The sequence below is a fragment of the Lottia gigantea genome (genome assembly GCF_000327385.1).
Source record: "Lottia gigantea unplaced genomic scaffold LOTGIsca_43, whole genome shotgun sequence".
Classification (NCBI taxonomy): domain Eukaryota; kingdom Metazoa; phylum Mollusca; class Gastropoda; family Lottiidae; genus Lottia; species Lottia gigantea.
This window is the reverse complement of record NW_008709504.1, coordinates 949,821-967,813: the sequence shown is the minus strand read 5'-3', so window position 1 is coordinate 967,813 and position 17,993 is coordinate 949,821. Positions and strand designations below refer to the sequence as shown.

At 32.4% G+C, this 17,993-nt stretch overlaps 1 protein-coding gene across 1 annotated transcript in view; it reads left to right on the top strand.

Annotated features, from left to right (window-relative positions):
* The window catches only part of LOTGIDRAFT_123253 (hypothetical protein), a gene marked incomplete at both ends in the record, with an annotated part of 26,684 nt that extends 9,970 nt beyond the window's left edge, over positions 1-16,714 (top strand). Inside the window, 8 exons of the mRNA XM_009060559.1 lie at positions 10,544-10,612; positions 11,973-12,053; positions 14,869-14,948; positions 15,066-15,174; positions 15,495-15,635; positions 16,016-16,115; positions 16,229-16,335; positions 16,517-16,714. Coding sequence (XP_009058807.1) covers positions 10,544-10,612; positions 11,973-12,053; positions 14,869-14,948; positions 15,066-15,174; positions 15,495-15,635; positions 16,016-16,115; positions 16,229-16,335; positions 16,517-16,714 — 885 coding nt within the window. The remainder of the gene's footprint in view (positions 1-10,543; positions 10,613-11,972; positions 12,054-14,868; positions 14,949-15,065; positions 15,175-15,494; positions 15,636-16,015; positions 16,116-16,228; positions 16,336-16,516) is intronic.
* Positions 16,715-17,993: the final 1,279 nt, after the last annotated feature.

The window sequence follows — 17,993 nt, the reverse complement described above, 5'->3', positions numbered from 1 at the left end:
ACCCCCCCTTTTTTCTTTTTGTTGAACATTTTGAATATGTAAAACTATATTTTGTTAATAGTGATATATTTACCTCAATTGATATTCATAAAAGTCAACAAAAACAAAAATTTTTGATACCAACAATAACAGATGATGTTGATGCATATGTTAATATATCAATCTCTATTGAAAAACCAAAATTTTCACCTCTTCTGAATAAGATTAATGATTCGAAAGAACAAATGTTGTTAATATCATTAGAAGTTTTTATTGATGATGGTGAACAAGAAACAGCTTTATCAGAAATTCACTTAATTTAATTACCTAAAAAATGGAACTAGAAAGCAGAAAAAACTACATGATAGAAAAACAAAACGAACTAAAAGAAAAACTAAAACACTTCAACAAATGTAGAAAAACATGGAGTAGAATTGATTCTGTTTTCAAAACATTAAGTACAGTTCTACTAGTAGGGATAATGGTGGCAACAGCCGTAACCGGTAGATTAATGCTTCCAATAATTACATCAAAACAGAAAGTTCTTAAAAAAAACGGAAACTTTAAATACATATCTTAATAAATTATTCATTTTTTTTCGAAAGATCGAGAGAAGATAAGAACATAACCATTGAATAGAATTAGAAAAATTCAATGAAATATTAGATAAATTTGATGTAGATATATCATCAATAAAAGTTAAAAATTGCTAGTTAAAAATAGTTGCTTAAAAAATATGAATAAAATTGAAATTTTAGACGATGAAAAATTCATATCATATGAACTTTTTTCCATTGTTATTAAGCTTATCACTGATAAATTTTTAACATTTAAAGGGCAAATTGAAGTAGATGGAGAGATAATTCAAGATGGAGGACACAAACAATACATGCAATTTGTAGGCTTTAATGCCAAAACTTTTCGCAATTTCTTCGCAACAGTGGATAATAAATCGGATGCTTCTGATTGGTATTTCACAGGAAAATGATTTTACGTAAAAACAATTTCAAAGAAATAAAAAGATCAAAAAAGGGTAGTGGTGTTACCCTACTCAAAAAGATCAATGAATATAGCGGTATAAATTGTTATATACCGAGCGATGGATACTGCTTTGTAAAGTGCGTTAATCGTGTTTTAAACGAAGACTACACGAGAGAATTTCAAGATTTCATCAACAGTTTTTCAAAATCAAACAGAAAAGGCGTTATGACAACTGCTAGAATCTGTGAATGACAACTGCTAGAATCTGTGAATTTAATAAGAAATTTAATACTAATTTTCAAATTTATATGCCCAAACATAGACATTTTCAACCAAAGAAAGTATCCTAAGAATTAGATTGGGTATTTTACTTACATAAATCACATTTCTGTCTCATTAGAAGAAATAACAAAACCTTAGGCATTACAGAAATAGAAGATAATTACGATGAAAACGTATATGGAGAACTTGTAAAGATGATAATGCGATAACGCAAATTTCACCTCTAAAACTAAACATTTTTCCAACCATTCACGACGATTGTTTATACGCATTGGATTGCGAAACCTATAGCGAAAAAAAAGCCATACCTTATTCTTGCACGTTAATTAATTTAGAAAAACTAAGAAAAATGTTAGACAGAATAAATAATCTCTTTCCAGATTTAAAGGCGACAGATCCCATTCCAGAAGAATTTTATAATAAATTAATGAATATAGTAGAAATATTTGTAGGTAAAGATTACATCCATCAAATGTTACAACGTTTAGGAAAAATAGATCAAAAAAGAATAACATTAATTGCTCATAACGGTAGCGGTTTTGATAACTGGATCATGATCAAAAACGTAAAAAAACTAACACAATGCCCTTTAAAAACAGCCAGAGAAATTCTGTCTCTAACTTTAACTAATTCATTCACCGATGAATATTTACAGAAAAAATGGAAAAGACAGAAAGAAATAAAGGGTAACTCTAATTATTTGCAAAATATTAATTTCATATGTTCCTATCAACATGAATCATCTAGTTTGGCGAAATGGGGTAATTCATCTAATCTACCAATGAATTTGAGAAAAATCGAGGATGTAGACTTAGCAAAATACACCAAAGATAATTGGGAACCTTTAAGACACGAATGGGAATCTTACGCTAAAAGAGATACGTTATGTCTCGGAGCTTGTTTGATAAAATACAATCATGCAATGAAAGAAGTTGTATTTCAGAATATTTCCAATAATCTAACGGCTCCTTCTTTATCTTTAAAGGGTTGGTATTATTTATATCATTACCATAAAGAAATGGTTGAAGAAGAATGGTATGAAACTACTAGAATGGTTCCGAAACACACCGAAAAAGAAAACGTAGAAAAAGTTTATTCGCACACTAACCCTTTTATAAGATATTTTATCAGACAAAGTATTAAAGGAGGAAGAGTTTCGGCAAATCGAAAATCTATTGAAACGAATAAAATGGATGAGATTTGTAATATATTAAAGGAATACACAGAAACACCAAGTGATAATATAATTGATTTATTCAAAGAATATAGTGCTAACCCAAAAGATAAAACGGAAGTTCACGCTAGGTAATTCATTGTATGGTAAATCTATTCAGTAGGATATAACTATATCGAGACATCTATGGAGTGAAGCAACTTTAAAAACCAACTTCGATTCACACGTTATAAACTATGAAAAAGTAAATGATAGTCAATATATAGTTGAAATTAATGACGAAGAAAAAGAATTTGACTGTACACCTCTGTAACGTTGTCTTGTATGTTAAGTTGGTGAACCAGAGAAGACTAGAGAGTTTTAACGTTATTTATTAGAGAGAGACATACTGAGAACTTCCTTTTTACAGTGCAGAACATTTATGCTTTTTCTTACTAATATGTTTTGACACATTTACATCTGGAATAGGTATTTCATAAGGAGCATTGTCAAAATTATCATTAACAATATCAGGTTCATTGTTTACATCAACATTAGTATTTTGAGGTTGTGTATCAACATTTACAGGAGGATTATTCAGAATATCAATTGGCTTAAAATAAGGAGGGTTTTCAGAAGAATTAGGATTAAATGTTCCATTAGAAGATCGTAGATATTTGCGATTTCTTCTATAGCCACGACCATCTTCAGTTCGCACTTGATAAGATCTAATATCTACTTGACCTTCAATTTGTCCTTTCATCCATTTCTTATTTTTAGCAGTAGGAAGTGGTTTAATTCTAACATTATCACCATCGTTAAGCTTAGAGAGTTCCTTAGACGAACGATCATGATACTTAGTTTGTTTAGATTTTAACATACGTAGTTTATGATTAACATTCTTAATACATGCAGGTTTTAACATTTTAGAAGATGTGGGCAAAAGCGTTCTAGTTCTACGACTAAATAATCTTTGAGCTGGAGAGCTTTCTAATCCTTCAGTAGGTGTATTACGATAATCCAATAATGCAAGATAAACATCAGCTTTATCCTCATATGCTTTTCTCATAATGCGTTTTGCAGTTTTGATTGCATTTTCAACTTTACCATTATATTTAGGATAATTAGGAGAGCTTATCATAATCATATTCACTAGCAAAATTTTCAAAATCATGACTATTAAAAGGAGGTCCACCTTCAGACATAACTTCAGTAGGTATTCCATGACGAGCAAAGTTTGCTTTAAGTTTAGGAATTACTGTGGCTGAAGTTTTATCTCGAAGGTAATCTACTTCAAAGAAATTAGAATAATAATCAACAGTCTATAATAATCAATAAGCCTTATCATTAAATTGAAACAAATCAGTACCAACAGTTTCCCATGGCCTAGTAGGGATACTATGAGATATCATTGGTTCTTTTTGTTGCTCTGGTTGAAATGTATTAAAAATTTCACATTTGCTTACAAATATTTCAACATCTCTATTCATATTGGGCCAGTAAACGCTTTCACGAGCTTTGCGCAAACAACCTTGGACACCAATATGACTAGAATGTATTCTAGAAAGCATATAATCACGTAAAGATAAAGGTATGATTACACGTTCACCTTTAAATATTTACCTTTTTGAACACAAAGTTCCTCATGAAAAGTAAAATAAGTTTGAATAGACAAAGGCAAAGCACTTTTCTTTGCTGGAAAGCCATTAAGTATAGTAGACTTTAAATGTTTCATATCAATATCAGAATTAGTAGCATCTAGAATTTTGTTAAAAGTTACATCACTAACACATAAATATTGCATAGCATTAACAGATTCTAACTCAGTTTCAAAATTAGACCTATCACTTAAACAATAGACAGTTTCAGTATTATCAATATCATGTTTAGTACTAGGTAAAAATGCACGACTAAGAGTATCTGCTATGAACATTTGTGATCCTTTTTTATACGCCCACATGTAAGATGGGCGTATATTGTAATCACCCCGTCGGTCCGTACGTCCGTTCACATTTGGCTCGTGCTCACTCTACAGGCTACAGTTCTTTATGGATTCTTTTGATTTTTATTTTGTATGTCAATGTTGTTATGAAGATGATCCCTATTGATTTTCGTGATGATCGGATAATTTTTCACCGAAATATCGTGTCTGACTTGACGTTTTACTCTATTAGCTATATTGTGCAACTCGTGCTCACTCTACAGGCTACAATTTTTACAGATTCTTTTGATTTTTATTTTGTATGTCATTGTCATTATGAAGATGATCCCTATTGATTTTCATGATGATCTATTGATTTTCATGATGATTGGATAATTTTTCACCGAAATATAGTGTCTGACCTGACATTTTACTCTATTAGCTATATTGTGCAACTCGTGCTCAGTCTACAGGCTACAGTTCTTTATGGATTCTTTTGATTTTTATTTTGTGTGTCAATGTCATTATGAAGATAATCCCTATCGATTTTCGCGATGATCGGATAATATTTCACCGAAATATCTCGTCTGACTTGACGTTTCACTCTATTAGCTATATTGTGCAACCCTGTAGTCACTAAAGACTGTTTAATCATTTCTGACAGCTGCCAGTGGGCGTATGTACCTGCCATCATAATCAAATCTTTGAAGGCGTAATAACATACGTTGCAAACGTTTAGAAGAATGGAGACTTTTCTTATAAATTGTTTCAAGAGGGCTATGATCAGATTCTACTAACACTTTTCTACCATAGAGATAAGTTTCAAAACGTTCAGTTCCAAACACAACAGCAAGGAGTTCTTTCTCTATCTGAGCATAGTTCACATCAGTAGGTGTTAAAGAGCGAGATGCGTATGCAATTGGACGATCATCTTGTAGTAAGCATGCACCAAGTCCATATTCAGATGCATCACATTGTAGAACAGTAGACTTATTAGTATCGAAGTATTGAAGAACTGGAGCATTAGAGAGAATCTTCTTAACTTTGTTAAGAGCTTCACCATAAACTTGAGAATCCCAGTAGAAATGAGAAGTGTTTTTTATCAAATCACGTAGAGAAGCAGTGATTTCAGATACACATGGAGCAAACTTTTGTACATAGTTGACCATACCAAGTAATCGTTGAACAGCTGATTTATCTTCAGGTGTTTGCATTTCCATTATTGCTCTGATTTTCTCAGGATCAACTTTTAAACCACTGGATGATATCAGATGACCCATATAGGAGACTTCAGTTTGATTTGTCGTTCTCTACAACGATTCATTAGAGATGTGAATTTCTTGTCATGATCAAGAATAGCAGCAGAGTCAGTATCACCAACACCATAAACAATTATATCATCATGAATAGCTTTAACTCCAGATAGACCTTCTAGAGCTATATCCATTTGTCTTTGGAATTCTTCAGGGGCTGGAGAGATACCAAAGGGCATACGTTTCCATCTAAAGCGACCCCATGGTGTACCAAAAGTAGTGAGGTAACTGCTTTCTTCTGACAATTCACAATGCCAAAAACCATTCTTAGCATCTAAGACTGAGAATACACGAGCTTTAGATAGATCAGATAAGAGATCTTCTATAGTAGGAGTTGGATAATGGTTTCAACGAAGAGCTTTATTCAAAGGTTTTGGATCTATACATAGCCTTAGTTTACCAGAAGGTTTGGTTATGACCACCATGCTAGATATCCAATCTGTAGGAGTTGAAACTGGAGTAAGAACATCAAGATCAGTAAGTCGTTGAAGTTCCAATTTCACTTTATCTTTGATAGCTAAAGGCAATTTTCTAGTAAGAAGTTGCACAGGAGTAATAGACTTCTTCAAGTTGAGTTGGCCTTTAAATTTTCCTTCACCTTTGAAGACATCTTGGTATTTAGATAACACAGATTCTAGAGATATACTAGAATTATCAACATAGGTTGACATAGAGTTCAGATTAGGTTCAGTCAAATCTTTAGAAATGAGTTCAGAGTTTACAGTAATGAGTCCCATTTCCTGTATAGACCTAGAGCCTAGAATTGGTTGAAGAGCTTCATCCACTATCAAGAATTCAAGTTGATAATCTTTAGAGTTTACCGGATTCTTTACTTTGATGTGGCATTTTCCAATTGGCTTGAGTGTAGACTTGTTAAACATCACAAGAGTAGTGTTAGATTTCTCCAAGTTTTCAGGTTTAAAGATTTCAGAGTAAATCTTTCTAGAGAGTACATTCACAGTTGAACCACAATCTAACAGAAATTCTACCTTACTATTACCAATAGCCATAATAGCTTTCAGTTTCTTTGTTGGTAAATCATTAACAGAGTTAATATAGTCTAGGGCAAGCAAATTTTCATCACTTGAGTCAGAGTTTAGAACAGATTTTTCTTTTAATGTCGAAGGACATTTTGCACGAAAATGGTTTTTACCACCACAAAGATTACATATCTGTTTCCAGACAGGACAGAGTTCCTTCTGTAAAATATGTTTATGAGTACAAAATTTACATTCTTGAGGAGTAGTAGATGTAGAGCCTTTAGAAGACTTATGAGATGTAGGAGTTTTCCTATTTTCAGCAGGCTTTGAAGATTTCTTGACATATCTGGCAGGCTTAGTTGACTTAATGTATGAAACTTCTTCTTGTGTCATAGATTTCAGTTGATTAGCTGTAGTTTCACTAGCTCTGCAAATATCAATAGCTGATTGTAGAGTAAGTCTATGATCTTGCAACAGTTTCTTGCGAGTCGTGTTGTTTCGGATTCCAATCACAATCCTGTCACGAATTAGACTATTTTCTAGAACACCATAGTTACAGGTTCTAGTCAGAGTTCTAAGTGCTGCGACATAAGCATCAACAGTTTCAGTTTCACCTTGATCTCGCTTATTGAAAAGATAGAGTTCATAAGTTTCATTGGTTTGATCCAAACAAAATCTTTCAAACTTCTGTATAATTTGATCAATATCTTCACGATCAGCAGGATTCGCAAAAGTAAGACCATCATAAATCGCTAGAGCATCAGGTCCCAAACACGTAAGAAGTGTTGCAGTCCTCTGCCTCATATCACGATTAATCAAAAGACTGGCTATTTCATACTGTTCCCACACACGTTTGAACTGTTTCGAGTTTGTAGCAATGTTTCCCTTCAAATTAAGTTGAGGTGGAAAAGGAATGTTCATAGGTACAGGTATTTGTACTTGTTGAACTTGATTGTCCATCTTAGTTGAGATTGTTCAATGTGGTGTGAGATGACCTTTAACTTCAGCGCGAAGAAAGGAATGTGTGTGACGTCATAGATTCACACACCTTCACCAGAATTTTGATGATTTTAAGCTCACCAAAGGTTTTAATCAGTAAAACCTATTGTAGACAGAGTCTTTGGGTTAGTCTCGACACGCTTCTGACACCATGTAACGTTGTTGTCTTGTATGTTAAGTTGGTGAGCCAGAGAAGACTAGAGAGTTTTAACAACGTTTTTTATTAGAGAGAGACATACTGAGAACTTCCTTTTTACAGTGCGCATGCGAGGTACATTAAAGGGAGATAACAAGTAAATACAGTTAAACAGATATCGTTACAACCTCCTAAATCTACAGGACTAACACCTAGTCATTTGGGATCATTCGTTTTATCTCACAGTAAAAAAATAATGAATAATTTTATTCACGTCATAAATGGATTTTATAAGCCTGAAATATACTATACAGATACTGATAGTTTATACATTTCGTCTAGCAATTTCTTAAATGAAGCTGGGTTGGTGTCCGAAAATGATTATTGTAAAGGAAAGAATGATTACAGTGATGGTGGAATTATATTTGGTTTATATTTAGCGCCAAAAATTAAATACAATATCATTCTAACTTCCGATGGTGTTCTAAAAGAAATAAAAACGTTTAAGGGTTACTCTGAAGATAAGATAACCGTAGAAGATTATATTCGATTAGCTAGTGGACACGATGTAACAAATGAATTTAAGAAACCATGAGTAAAAAGTTTCACCAATGGAGTAGTTATTCCATAGGATGATGATAAACAAAAGTAAGTTTTTAGAAGTTATCTAAATCTAGTTAAGAGAAAAGCACCAAACAGTGAAGGAATCATGTATCCTTACAACGACGGAAAAGAATTGAACATGGATGAAAACTATGAATTTGATGATTTCGATTATCTAACTATTCAAGAAGAGAATGAAGAGTGTTAATGTTTTTGTTTTAAGTGAAGTTGAATAACAATTTCCTCGTTACCAAAATCTATAAACCTATTTTTACCATCTTTGATTTCCAGATTTATATCTTTAATCATAAAGGAATTAAGTGGTAAATACGTCGTTTGAAATGGTTTCTCTATAATTCTATATCCAATCGGTACAGTGAATGTTGGAAGACTGTAAATAATCTGACGTTTGTATTTATTGAAAAATCCACCGTTTATCAAATTGCAATGTATATTTATCACATCGATATCATTCTCGATATTAGCTTTGTGTGGTGCTAAAGTGGATTGGGTGTATATTCGTTTATCAAATCCTAGTAACGTATTCAATGAATTTTCTACGTTGAAATCAACTTGACTATTATTTCTTAATATCAATTTTATTTTGTTCAGATTCAAATTACCTTCGAATTCAATATTGTTTTTACCATTTACACTTCCTCCATATTCAGATAGGTATTCGTTAATGGCTATGTATTCATAGCTTCCTGGTAGTAAACGTATGGTTTTGAACGTAACTCCATTATCTGTTGATATTTTTATTTGATTATTTTTTTCGTTGATATTCCTAATGGAATTGTAAACAGAGAAATACTTTAATCCCAATTCATATTCTTGATTGCAATCGAGTTCGTACTCATAATTTCTTTTTTCCAAAAACAAGAGTTATCTCTCTTTCTAGACTAAAAATAACATTATTTAAAACGAGGCTATTAAAAATGTTATGTTATTTTTATATAAGGGTATTTTTAATATGCTTTTTTTTTGATGGAATGTAGGAAATTGATTGAAGGTGTTTTTTGGTGTAATAATTTATAGGGAGTTTAGGTCTTTTTATAGTGTAAGAATTTAAGAAATGAAGGGTATTTTTTAGTGTAAGAATTTTATGAAATGTAGGGTGTTTTGCTGTAAGAATTTATGAAATATAGGGAGTTATGTCTTTTTTGGGAGCTTATATATTGGTCGCATTTTCCCCATGAAATGAAATGGAATGGGGAATCCCCATGCGACCAATATAAAAGCTCATACACTACTTTGACTTTGTAAAAACGCGTCAAAATTTGTGAAAAATAGTTCGTGAGCATTATTGAAGCTACAGTTTTCAACCGATTCTGATGAAACTTGTGATCATTGGAATTGATAAGATCTCAGACAAGTTCTCACTTGATGCATTTTTGATGAACGGTTTTTGAGTTATTGCCCTTGACTTTGTAAAAACGCGTCAAAATTTGTGAAAAATAGTTCATGAGCATTATTGAAGCTACAGTTTTCAACCGATTCTGATGAAACTTGGTGTGATCATTGAAATTGATAAGATTTCGGACAAGTTCTAACTTGACGCATTTTCGATGAAATGTTTTTGAGTTATTGCCATTAACTTACGAAATATGCGTCAAAATTTGTTTGTGAGCACAATAGAAGCTACAGTTATCAACCGATTTTGATGAAACTTGGTGTGATCATTGGAATTGATAAGATCTCGGACAAGTTCTAACAAGAGATATTTTTGATGAAAATTTTTTGAGTTATTGCCCTTGACTTTGTAAACACGCGTCAAAAGTTGTTTTTTGCCCTTGATTAGAGCTGTGTGATTTAATTGTTTGTTGTATTTGGGTTATTGATATTGATTTTAAAAAATTTTGTGGAATTATTCAGCATAAATAATTTCTTCAATATGAGAAAATTCGTACTTTAGTCACTAAAGACTGTTTTATCATTTCTGACAGCTGCCAGTGGGCGTATGTTACCTTGCAACGCAAGCTATCTTATATATAACCAGGCCGGGTCAGTAGAATTGTGTAAAACATAGGAAAATTTAATATCAAATTGACTGTCAGTAGCCGAGACTGGAACTCTGAGATCTTTACAAGAATTGATTATTTTATACAATTGATTGATAAAAATCTTTTCTCTATTTTCTTCTTCTCTGTATAAATTGTTTTATTCTTGTTTTTCTATTTTTCTATTTTTCTCCAGGAATTGATCAAATGTGGTGAATTAATGAAATTATCTAGAAAAGAATTACAACCAAGAATGTTTTTTCTAGTAAGTTTTTATACGCCCACATGAATATGTGGTCGTATATTGTCGTCGCCCCTGTCCATCAGTCCGTCTGTCAACATTTCTTGTGAGCACTATAGAGACTACAGTTTTTATCTGATTTTGATAAAACTTGGTGTGATGCTTTAGATTGATAAGATCTCGGTCAAGTTCGAATTTGACATATTTTCGATGAACGGTTTTTGAGATATTGCCCTTGACTTAGAACGCATTGAAATTTGTTAAAAATTGTTCGTGAGCAGGATTGAAGCTACAATTTTCATCCGATTCTGATGAAACTTGGTGTGATCATTGGAATTGATAAGATCTCGGACAAGTTCTAACTTGACGCATTTTCGATGAACGGTTTTTGAGTTATTGCCCTTGACTTTGTTAAAACGGGTCGAAATTTGTTAAAAATAGTTCGTGAGCAGGATTGAAGCTACAGTTTTCAACCGATTCTGATGAAACTTGGTGTGAATGTGATCATTGGAATTGATAAGATCTCGGACAAGTTCTAACTTGACGCATTTTCGATGAACGGATTTTGAGTAATTGCCCTTGACTTTGTTAAAAAGCGTCGAAATTTGTTAAAAATAGTTCGTGAGCAGGATTGAAGCTACAGTTTTCAACCGATTCTGATGAAACTTGGTGTGATCATTGGAATTGATAAGATCTCGGACAAGTTCTAACTTGACGCATTTTCGATGAACGGTTTTTGAGTTATTGCCCTTGACTTTGTTAAAACGCGTCAAAATTTGTTAAAAATAGTTTGTGAGCAGTATTGAAGCTACAGTTTTCAACCGATTCTGATGAAACTTGGTGTGATCATTGGAATTGATAAGATCTCGGACAAGTTCTAACTTGACGCATTTTCGATGAACGGTTTTTGAGTTATTACCCTTGACTTTGTTAAAAAGTGTTGAAATTTGTTAAAAATAGTTCGTGAGCAGGATTGAAGCTACAGTTTTCAACCTATTCTCATGAAACTTGGTGTAATCATTGGAATTGATAAGATCTCGGACAAGTTCTAACTTGACGCATTTTTGATGAACGGTTTTTGAGTTATTGCCCTTGACTTTGTTAAAACGTGTTGAAATTTGTTAAAAATAGTTTGTGAGCAGGATTGAAGCTACAGTTTTCAACCGATTCTGATGAAACTTGGTGTGATCATTGGAATTGAGAAATATGAGAAAATTCGTACTTTAGTCACTAAAGACTGTTTTATTATTTCTGACAGCTGCCAGTGAGCGTATGTTACCTTGCAACGCAAGCTATCTTTATACTACCACATCTCTTTATGTTATCTTCATATAGACATTTTTATAAATCCTTCTCTTTCATTTGATTATATTATATATTTCAGTTTAATGATGTATTGTTATATACAGTATCAGTAGCTAGTGGTTATAAACTCAACCAAATTTTACCTGTCAGTGGAATGAAGGTATGCTAGGTTCAAATCTTATTCTCTTCTGTTCAGTGAGTTTTTAGTTCATAGAGCATTACTGAGTGACATTTTACAATAAGTTTCTGTTATTGACTGACTGTAGAAACTATAGAGACTACAGTTTTTATCTGATTTTGATAAAACTGGGTGTGATGCTTTAGATTGATAAGATCTCGGTCAAGTTCGAATTTGACATATTTTCGATGAACGGTTTTTGAGATATTGCCCTTGACTTAGAACGCCTTGAAATTTGTTAAAAATTGTTCGTGAGCAGGATTGAAGCTACAATTTTCATCCGATTCTGATGAAACTTGGTGTGATCATTGGAATTGATAAGATCTTGGACAAGTTTTAACTTGACGCATTTTCGATGAACGATTTTTGAGTTATTGCCTTTGACTTTGTTAAAATGCGTCCAAATTTGTTAAAAATAGTTTGTGAGCAGGATTGAAGCTACAGTTCAACATGTGTAAAAAGTCGAAAATCGGCTCTAGAAGGCGCATTTTTGCATCGATTTTCTTTGGGTTTTCATTTTTACAATCTACCTCGCTCACTTTTTTCGATCAGATTTTTCGATTTTTTTGCAACTTTTTTGCTTTTGCATCGATTGATCTGAAACGTTAAATGCAAAGAGACTTTACTAATGTAAACAATATGGTACAGTCAGATTTTGTACGTCAGTTCCGCTTTTGAACAGGAAAGCGACTGAATTTCAAATCTACTTCCGGTTGAATAACTTCCGGTGTATGTAGGTCAACAAAATTTAGCTGATCTTTAGCAAATAAAATTCTATAGCACATTTTAGAATAAAATCCAGACTGGAAGTATTGAATAAACACACTTTTGTAAATCGAAAAATGGGGCCTCTATGAAGGGGCGTTTATAATTTTGATGTGTATGTAATCTACAATCGATTGCCAACAAACACTAGAAAGCCGATTTTTGAATTTCGCTTTTCCTTTTTTGCAAGTTCTATCTCGTGACCTTGACCCTTGATGACCTTGACCTTTATAGGGTCAAAGGACATTGACCTTGGCTATCATTTGAAACTTTTACCTTTGACCCCGACATGTACTTCCGGTTTTATAGCTATCCGTAAAAAGCCAAATTCGCAACTTTGGACTGCTCTAGCACGTGACCTAATTAACCTAGAGGGTTAATTTTTTCGGTTTCCTGATGTGCTTCTCATGCACTTTACATAGATATAGAACAATTGCTTTTTTAAAGCAAAATTGAAATTCGTGATTTTTTCAAATTTGAGTTTTGTTTTACCATATTTGTGTCTTTTTGATCCTGGTGTATGTATATCTTATGACCTATTTTATGTAGAACCTTGATATTTGGAATACAACTAGACACTTTGAATATGAATTCACCTATGACAAAAAAATTGGGGTGGGCGTGGTACATCCGGGTTGAATTACTAATTGTTTACATTTTGGGGCTGGGGCATAACTCGCATAGGATACGTTTGTTAAAAAAGGGACTTTGCACACAATTACCTCATCCTTTTGGCCAGTTTGTGTTAACAGCTCAGTTGTTTCAGCTTTATAGTTTCAAAAAAGGAACGGGTTTTAACATTTGGATATTTTCATTTTTCAATTTTGACCTTAATGTAGAAGCTTGAAATTTAAAACACAACATAACATTTGAAATATCAATTACCCAATGAAAAAAAATTAAGGTGGGCGTGGCACATCTGGGTTATATTACTCATTATTGACATTTTTGGCCAGGAGCATAACTCGCAAAGTATACGTTTGTTCAAAATGGAACTTTGCATACAATTATATCACGTTTTGAGCCACGTTATCTTAGAAGTTTGGTTGTTTCCGCTTCATAGTTCAAAAAAAGGAACAGGTTTTGGAAATTCAAAATTTTTAATTTTTGACCTTGACCTTTGTTGACCTTGACCATTGTAGGATCAAATGTCATTGGCATTGGCTATCTATTTATACTTTTATATTTGCCGTCCTATGTCAACTTCCGGTTTTATAGTCGTATGCAATTAAAAATTTTGATGACGTATATCTCTTGATCAAAGGTCATTGACCTTGGCTATCTGCTGATACTTTCATTTGTGAGATCTGACGTCTACTTCCGGTATTAGAATCTTCTAAAAAATGAAAATTTCTCAACATTAGACAGTTCTTGCGCTTGACCTCATTATCGTCGATGGTTGATTTTTTCGGGGTCTTTAGCAAAATGCTACATTTGCAAAGTCCCACTCTGTGCCACGTGTGGCTCTAGTATTATATATTGTAAATATTCAGGTTAGCAAGTCGTTACACCTAGTCGTTAAACTGCATGTAATAAACATTGTTTTATATTATATATTGTAATTATTCAGGTTAGCAAGCCGTTACACCTAGTCGTTAAACTGCATGTAATAAACATTGTTTTATATTATATATTGTAATTATTCAGGTTAGCAAGCCCTTACACCTAGTCGTTAAACTGCATGTAATAAACATTGTTTTATATTATATATTGTATTTATTCAGGTTAGCAAGCCGTTACACCTAGTCGTTAAACTGCATGTAATAAACATTGTTTTATATTATTTATTGTAATTATTCAGGTTAGCAAGCCGTTACACCTAGTCGTTAAACTGCATGTAATAAACATTGTTTTATATTATATATTGTAATTATTCAGGTTAGCAAGCCCTTACACCTAGTCGTTAAACTGCATGTAATAAACATTGTTTTATATTATATATTGTATTTATTCAGGTTAGCAAGCCGTTACACCTAGTCGTTAAACTGCATGTAATAAACATTGTTTTATATTATATATTGTATTTATTCAGGTTAGCAAGCCGTTAGCAGAAGATTTTAAAAATGAGTTCAGTATTTTAAGTGTACAGAGATCTTTTACAGTGGCTGCCAGGTAAATCTCTTTAACTTTTAATTGAATTTTACAAGTCAACAATAAGTCTATCCAGAGAGTCCACATAGCTAATAATATAATATTATATTAAGAAAATTATCTTATTTACAATAACAGCACACCTGAAGAAAGAGATGATTGGTTAAAAACATTATCCAATGTTATCGAGGAGGCTGCCCAGAGAAAAAATACTTTTCAAACAGTAAAATTACATGCTACTCCTCAGGTAAAATTTCATTTTTAACTTTGACTGGGTACAAAAACAGCCTTTTTTATTTAATTTTATCTTGAAGTTTAAAATGTATATCTCTGTCTAAATGTAGAAATATTAGAGTTAATTGATTTGAGTTCTGCATGTCCTAGTAGATAGATGTAGTTCAATTTCTTGTAATTCTCTTCTTTATTGAAATAGAAATGTAAAAACTGAATAAAAATTTGGATAATCTGAGAATGAAATTGAGATCATTTGAGAATGAGTAGCGTCTGTAATTTGAATGCATTATAAGCATGATGTATATACAACTGTATATTTCTATTTCTATCTAGACCTCTCTATTAGATAAAGATTTTATTGTGGGTCATAAAGCTCCATTGATGGTACCTGATGCCAGGGTTACTATGTGTATGTTATGTCTTGGTGAATTTACTATAACTTGGAGACGTCATCATTGTCGAGCTTGTGGCAGAGTAAGTTCCCTTTAATCTGTATTGAACTAAATGGTAACACTCGTCTAGAGTGTTTGAACAGGTTCTATTTTGTTTTATGGAATGTCCAGTTGTTTCCATAAACTTACAGAAATTTCAATTCTTATTTTATCTGAATCAAAGTTAGTCTGTCCTGTAATTTACTCTAATATGTTTCTGTGTTTTTCTATTTATATTCTTTATCTTTGAATAAAATATTCATGGTTTTATTTCTCCAGTTTTTACCAACATTTGAATTTACTGGCTTTTTTGATTATGTTTTTTTTAGCTTTATTGATATTCTTGTAAACTGATATTAGGTATATTAATATTATATATGTCAGTAAAATTGGTTGTTAATATATATATATATATATTTGTAGGTTGTCTGTGGAAATTGTTCTGAGAACAAGGCACCATTACGATATTTAAAATACAAGTCCGCTAGAGTTTGTTCTGAATGTTATGTTAAAATAGAATCAGGTAGGCTATATTCTCTTGTTTATTTGATTTATAAATATATAGAAACTTGGTGAATATATAAGATTGAGTTAAATATAATTTTATATCAACAGAGATAGACCGAGGTGAAATAGATTCAAAATGTGATGAGTCAGATATTACCAGCTCTACACCAGTCAGTTTAACCAATCTAAAAGCCAGGTTTGAGAAGATAAGAAAGAGTGCTCGAAGTAATAAAGGTGTTATAAAACGACCAGCTGTACTGAAAGAGGTATATCATTATTTAACTGTTTTGTTATATCAATATCTAGCTTGTTAGAATACTTTTTACAACCAACTTTATCTAGTTTGATTTAAGATGATTAATAAGAGTTGTTATATGACTAACTACTGTTCATCTCTCTCTTGATTTTAAATTTCAGGTTCACGCGAATGATGAAGGATCCGATATGAGTGGATATTTAAAAAGTTATAAAAATAAGAAATGGAAGAAGATGTGGTATGTGGTAAAAGATAAAGTATTATATACATATCGAGCTAGTGAAGATATGGCTGCTGTAGAAAGTTTACCGTTATTAGGATATGAGGTGGCTAGAGCTACTGCTGTAAGTTTCAGTTAATATATTTCCTTGGTTAGATTTTAATATCAAACATCCTTCTGTTTACTGAAAACTTTATGATGAGAATGAAGAGTTAATATATTGATAACTCTAGAGTAGCCCTGTGTCTGTTTTCATCCTCTATCACAAAGTCTGTTGTATCACAGAATGTAAAAATAAACTCAGATGTAATTGTTATTGTAATTATTAATAATTTAATCTGGATGTTAGATAATATATTTTCTGTTTATATTACAGCCTCAGTTAGTAAGTTATATTGTATAATGATATTACTTAGTATAGTTGTAAGATCTCAATAGATATTTTTATCAGTCTAGTATATTATTCTTCATGGTGTTTTCTCCAACTTCATTCCAATTTCATTTTTAATAAGCTATATTTTTAGATATATTCATTTGATAGTGAAATATGCTGTGGGAAAGTGTTTCTACAGAGAATTATTTTATAAGCTTTTAATACATTTAACTTCACAATTGTCTGCTTTCACCTTTTAATATCTCTCCCAGCAATATACCTTATATTAATTATAATCTTTACAATTGGATATAAAAATTTCTAAATTGCTCTACATTTGTATTGAGCACTATTTAAACAGTCAAAATAATTATTTTATTCTAAATCAATAGTTGTATATTATTTCCACTTTCATTGATTCATTGTGGATTCTAGATGGCTTCTTCTAATCAGTGGATTCTAGGTGGCTTCTGTCTGATCAGTAGATTCTAGATTGGCTTCTGTCTGATCAGTGGATTCTAGATGGCTTCTTCTAATCAGTGGATTCTAGGTGGCTTCTGTCTGATCAGTAGATTCTAGATTGGCTTCTGTCTGATGAGTGGATTCTAGATGGCTTCTGTCTGATCAGTAGATTCTAGGTGGCTTCTGTCTGATCAGTGGATTCTAGGTGGCTTCTGTCTGATCAGTGGATTCTAGCTGGCTTCTGTCTGATCAGTGGATTCTAGCTGGCTTCTGTCTGATCAGTAGATTCTAGGTGGCTTCTGTCTGATCAGTGGATTCTAGGTGGCGTCTGTCTGATCAGTGGATACTAGATGGCTTCTGTCTGATCAGTGGATTCTAGGTGGCGTCTGTCTGATCAGTAGATTCTAGATTGGCTTCTGTCTGATGAGTGGATTCTAGATGGCTTCTGTCTGATCAGTAGATTCTAGGTGGCTTCTGTCTGATCAGTGGATTCTAGGTGGCGTCTGTCTGATCAGTGGATACTAGATGGCTTCTGTCTGTATAATGTATAGTATAGTGTTTTTCTAGAGCTTTTCTAGATTTG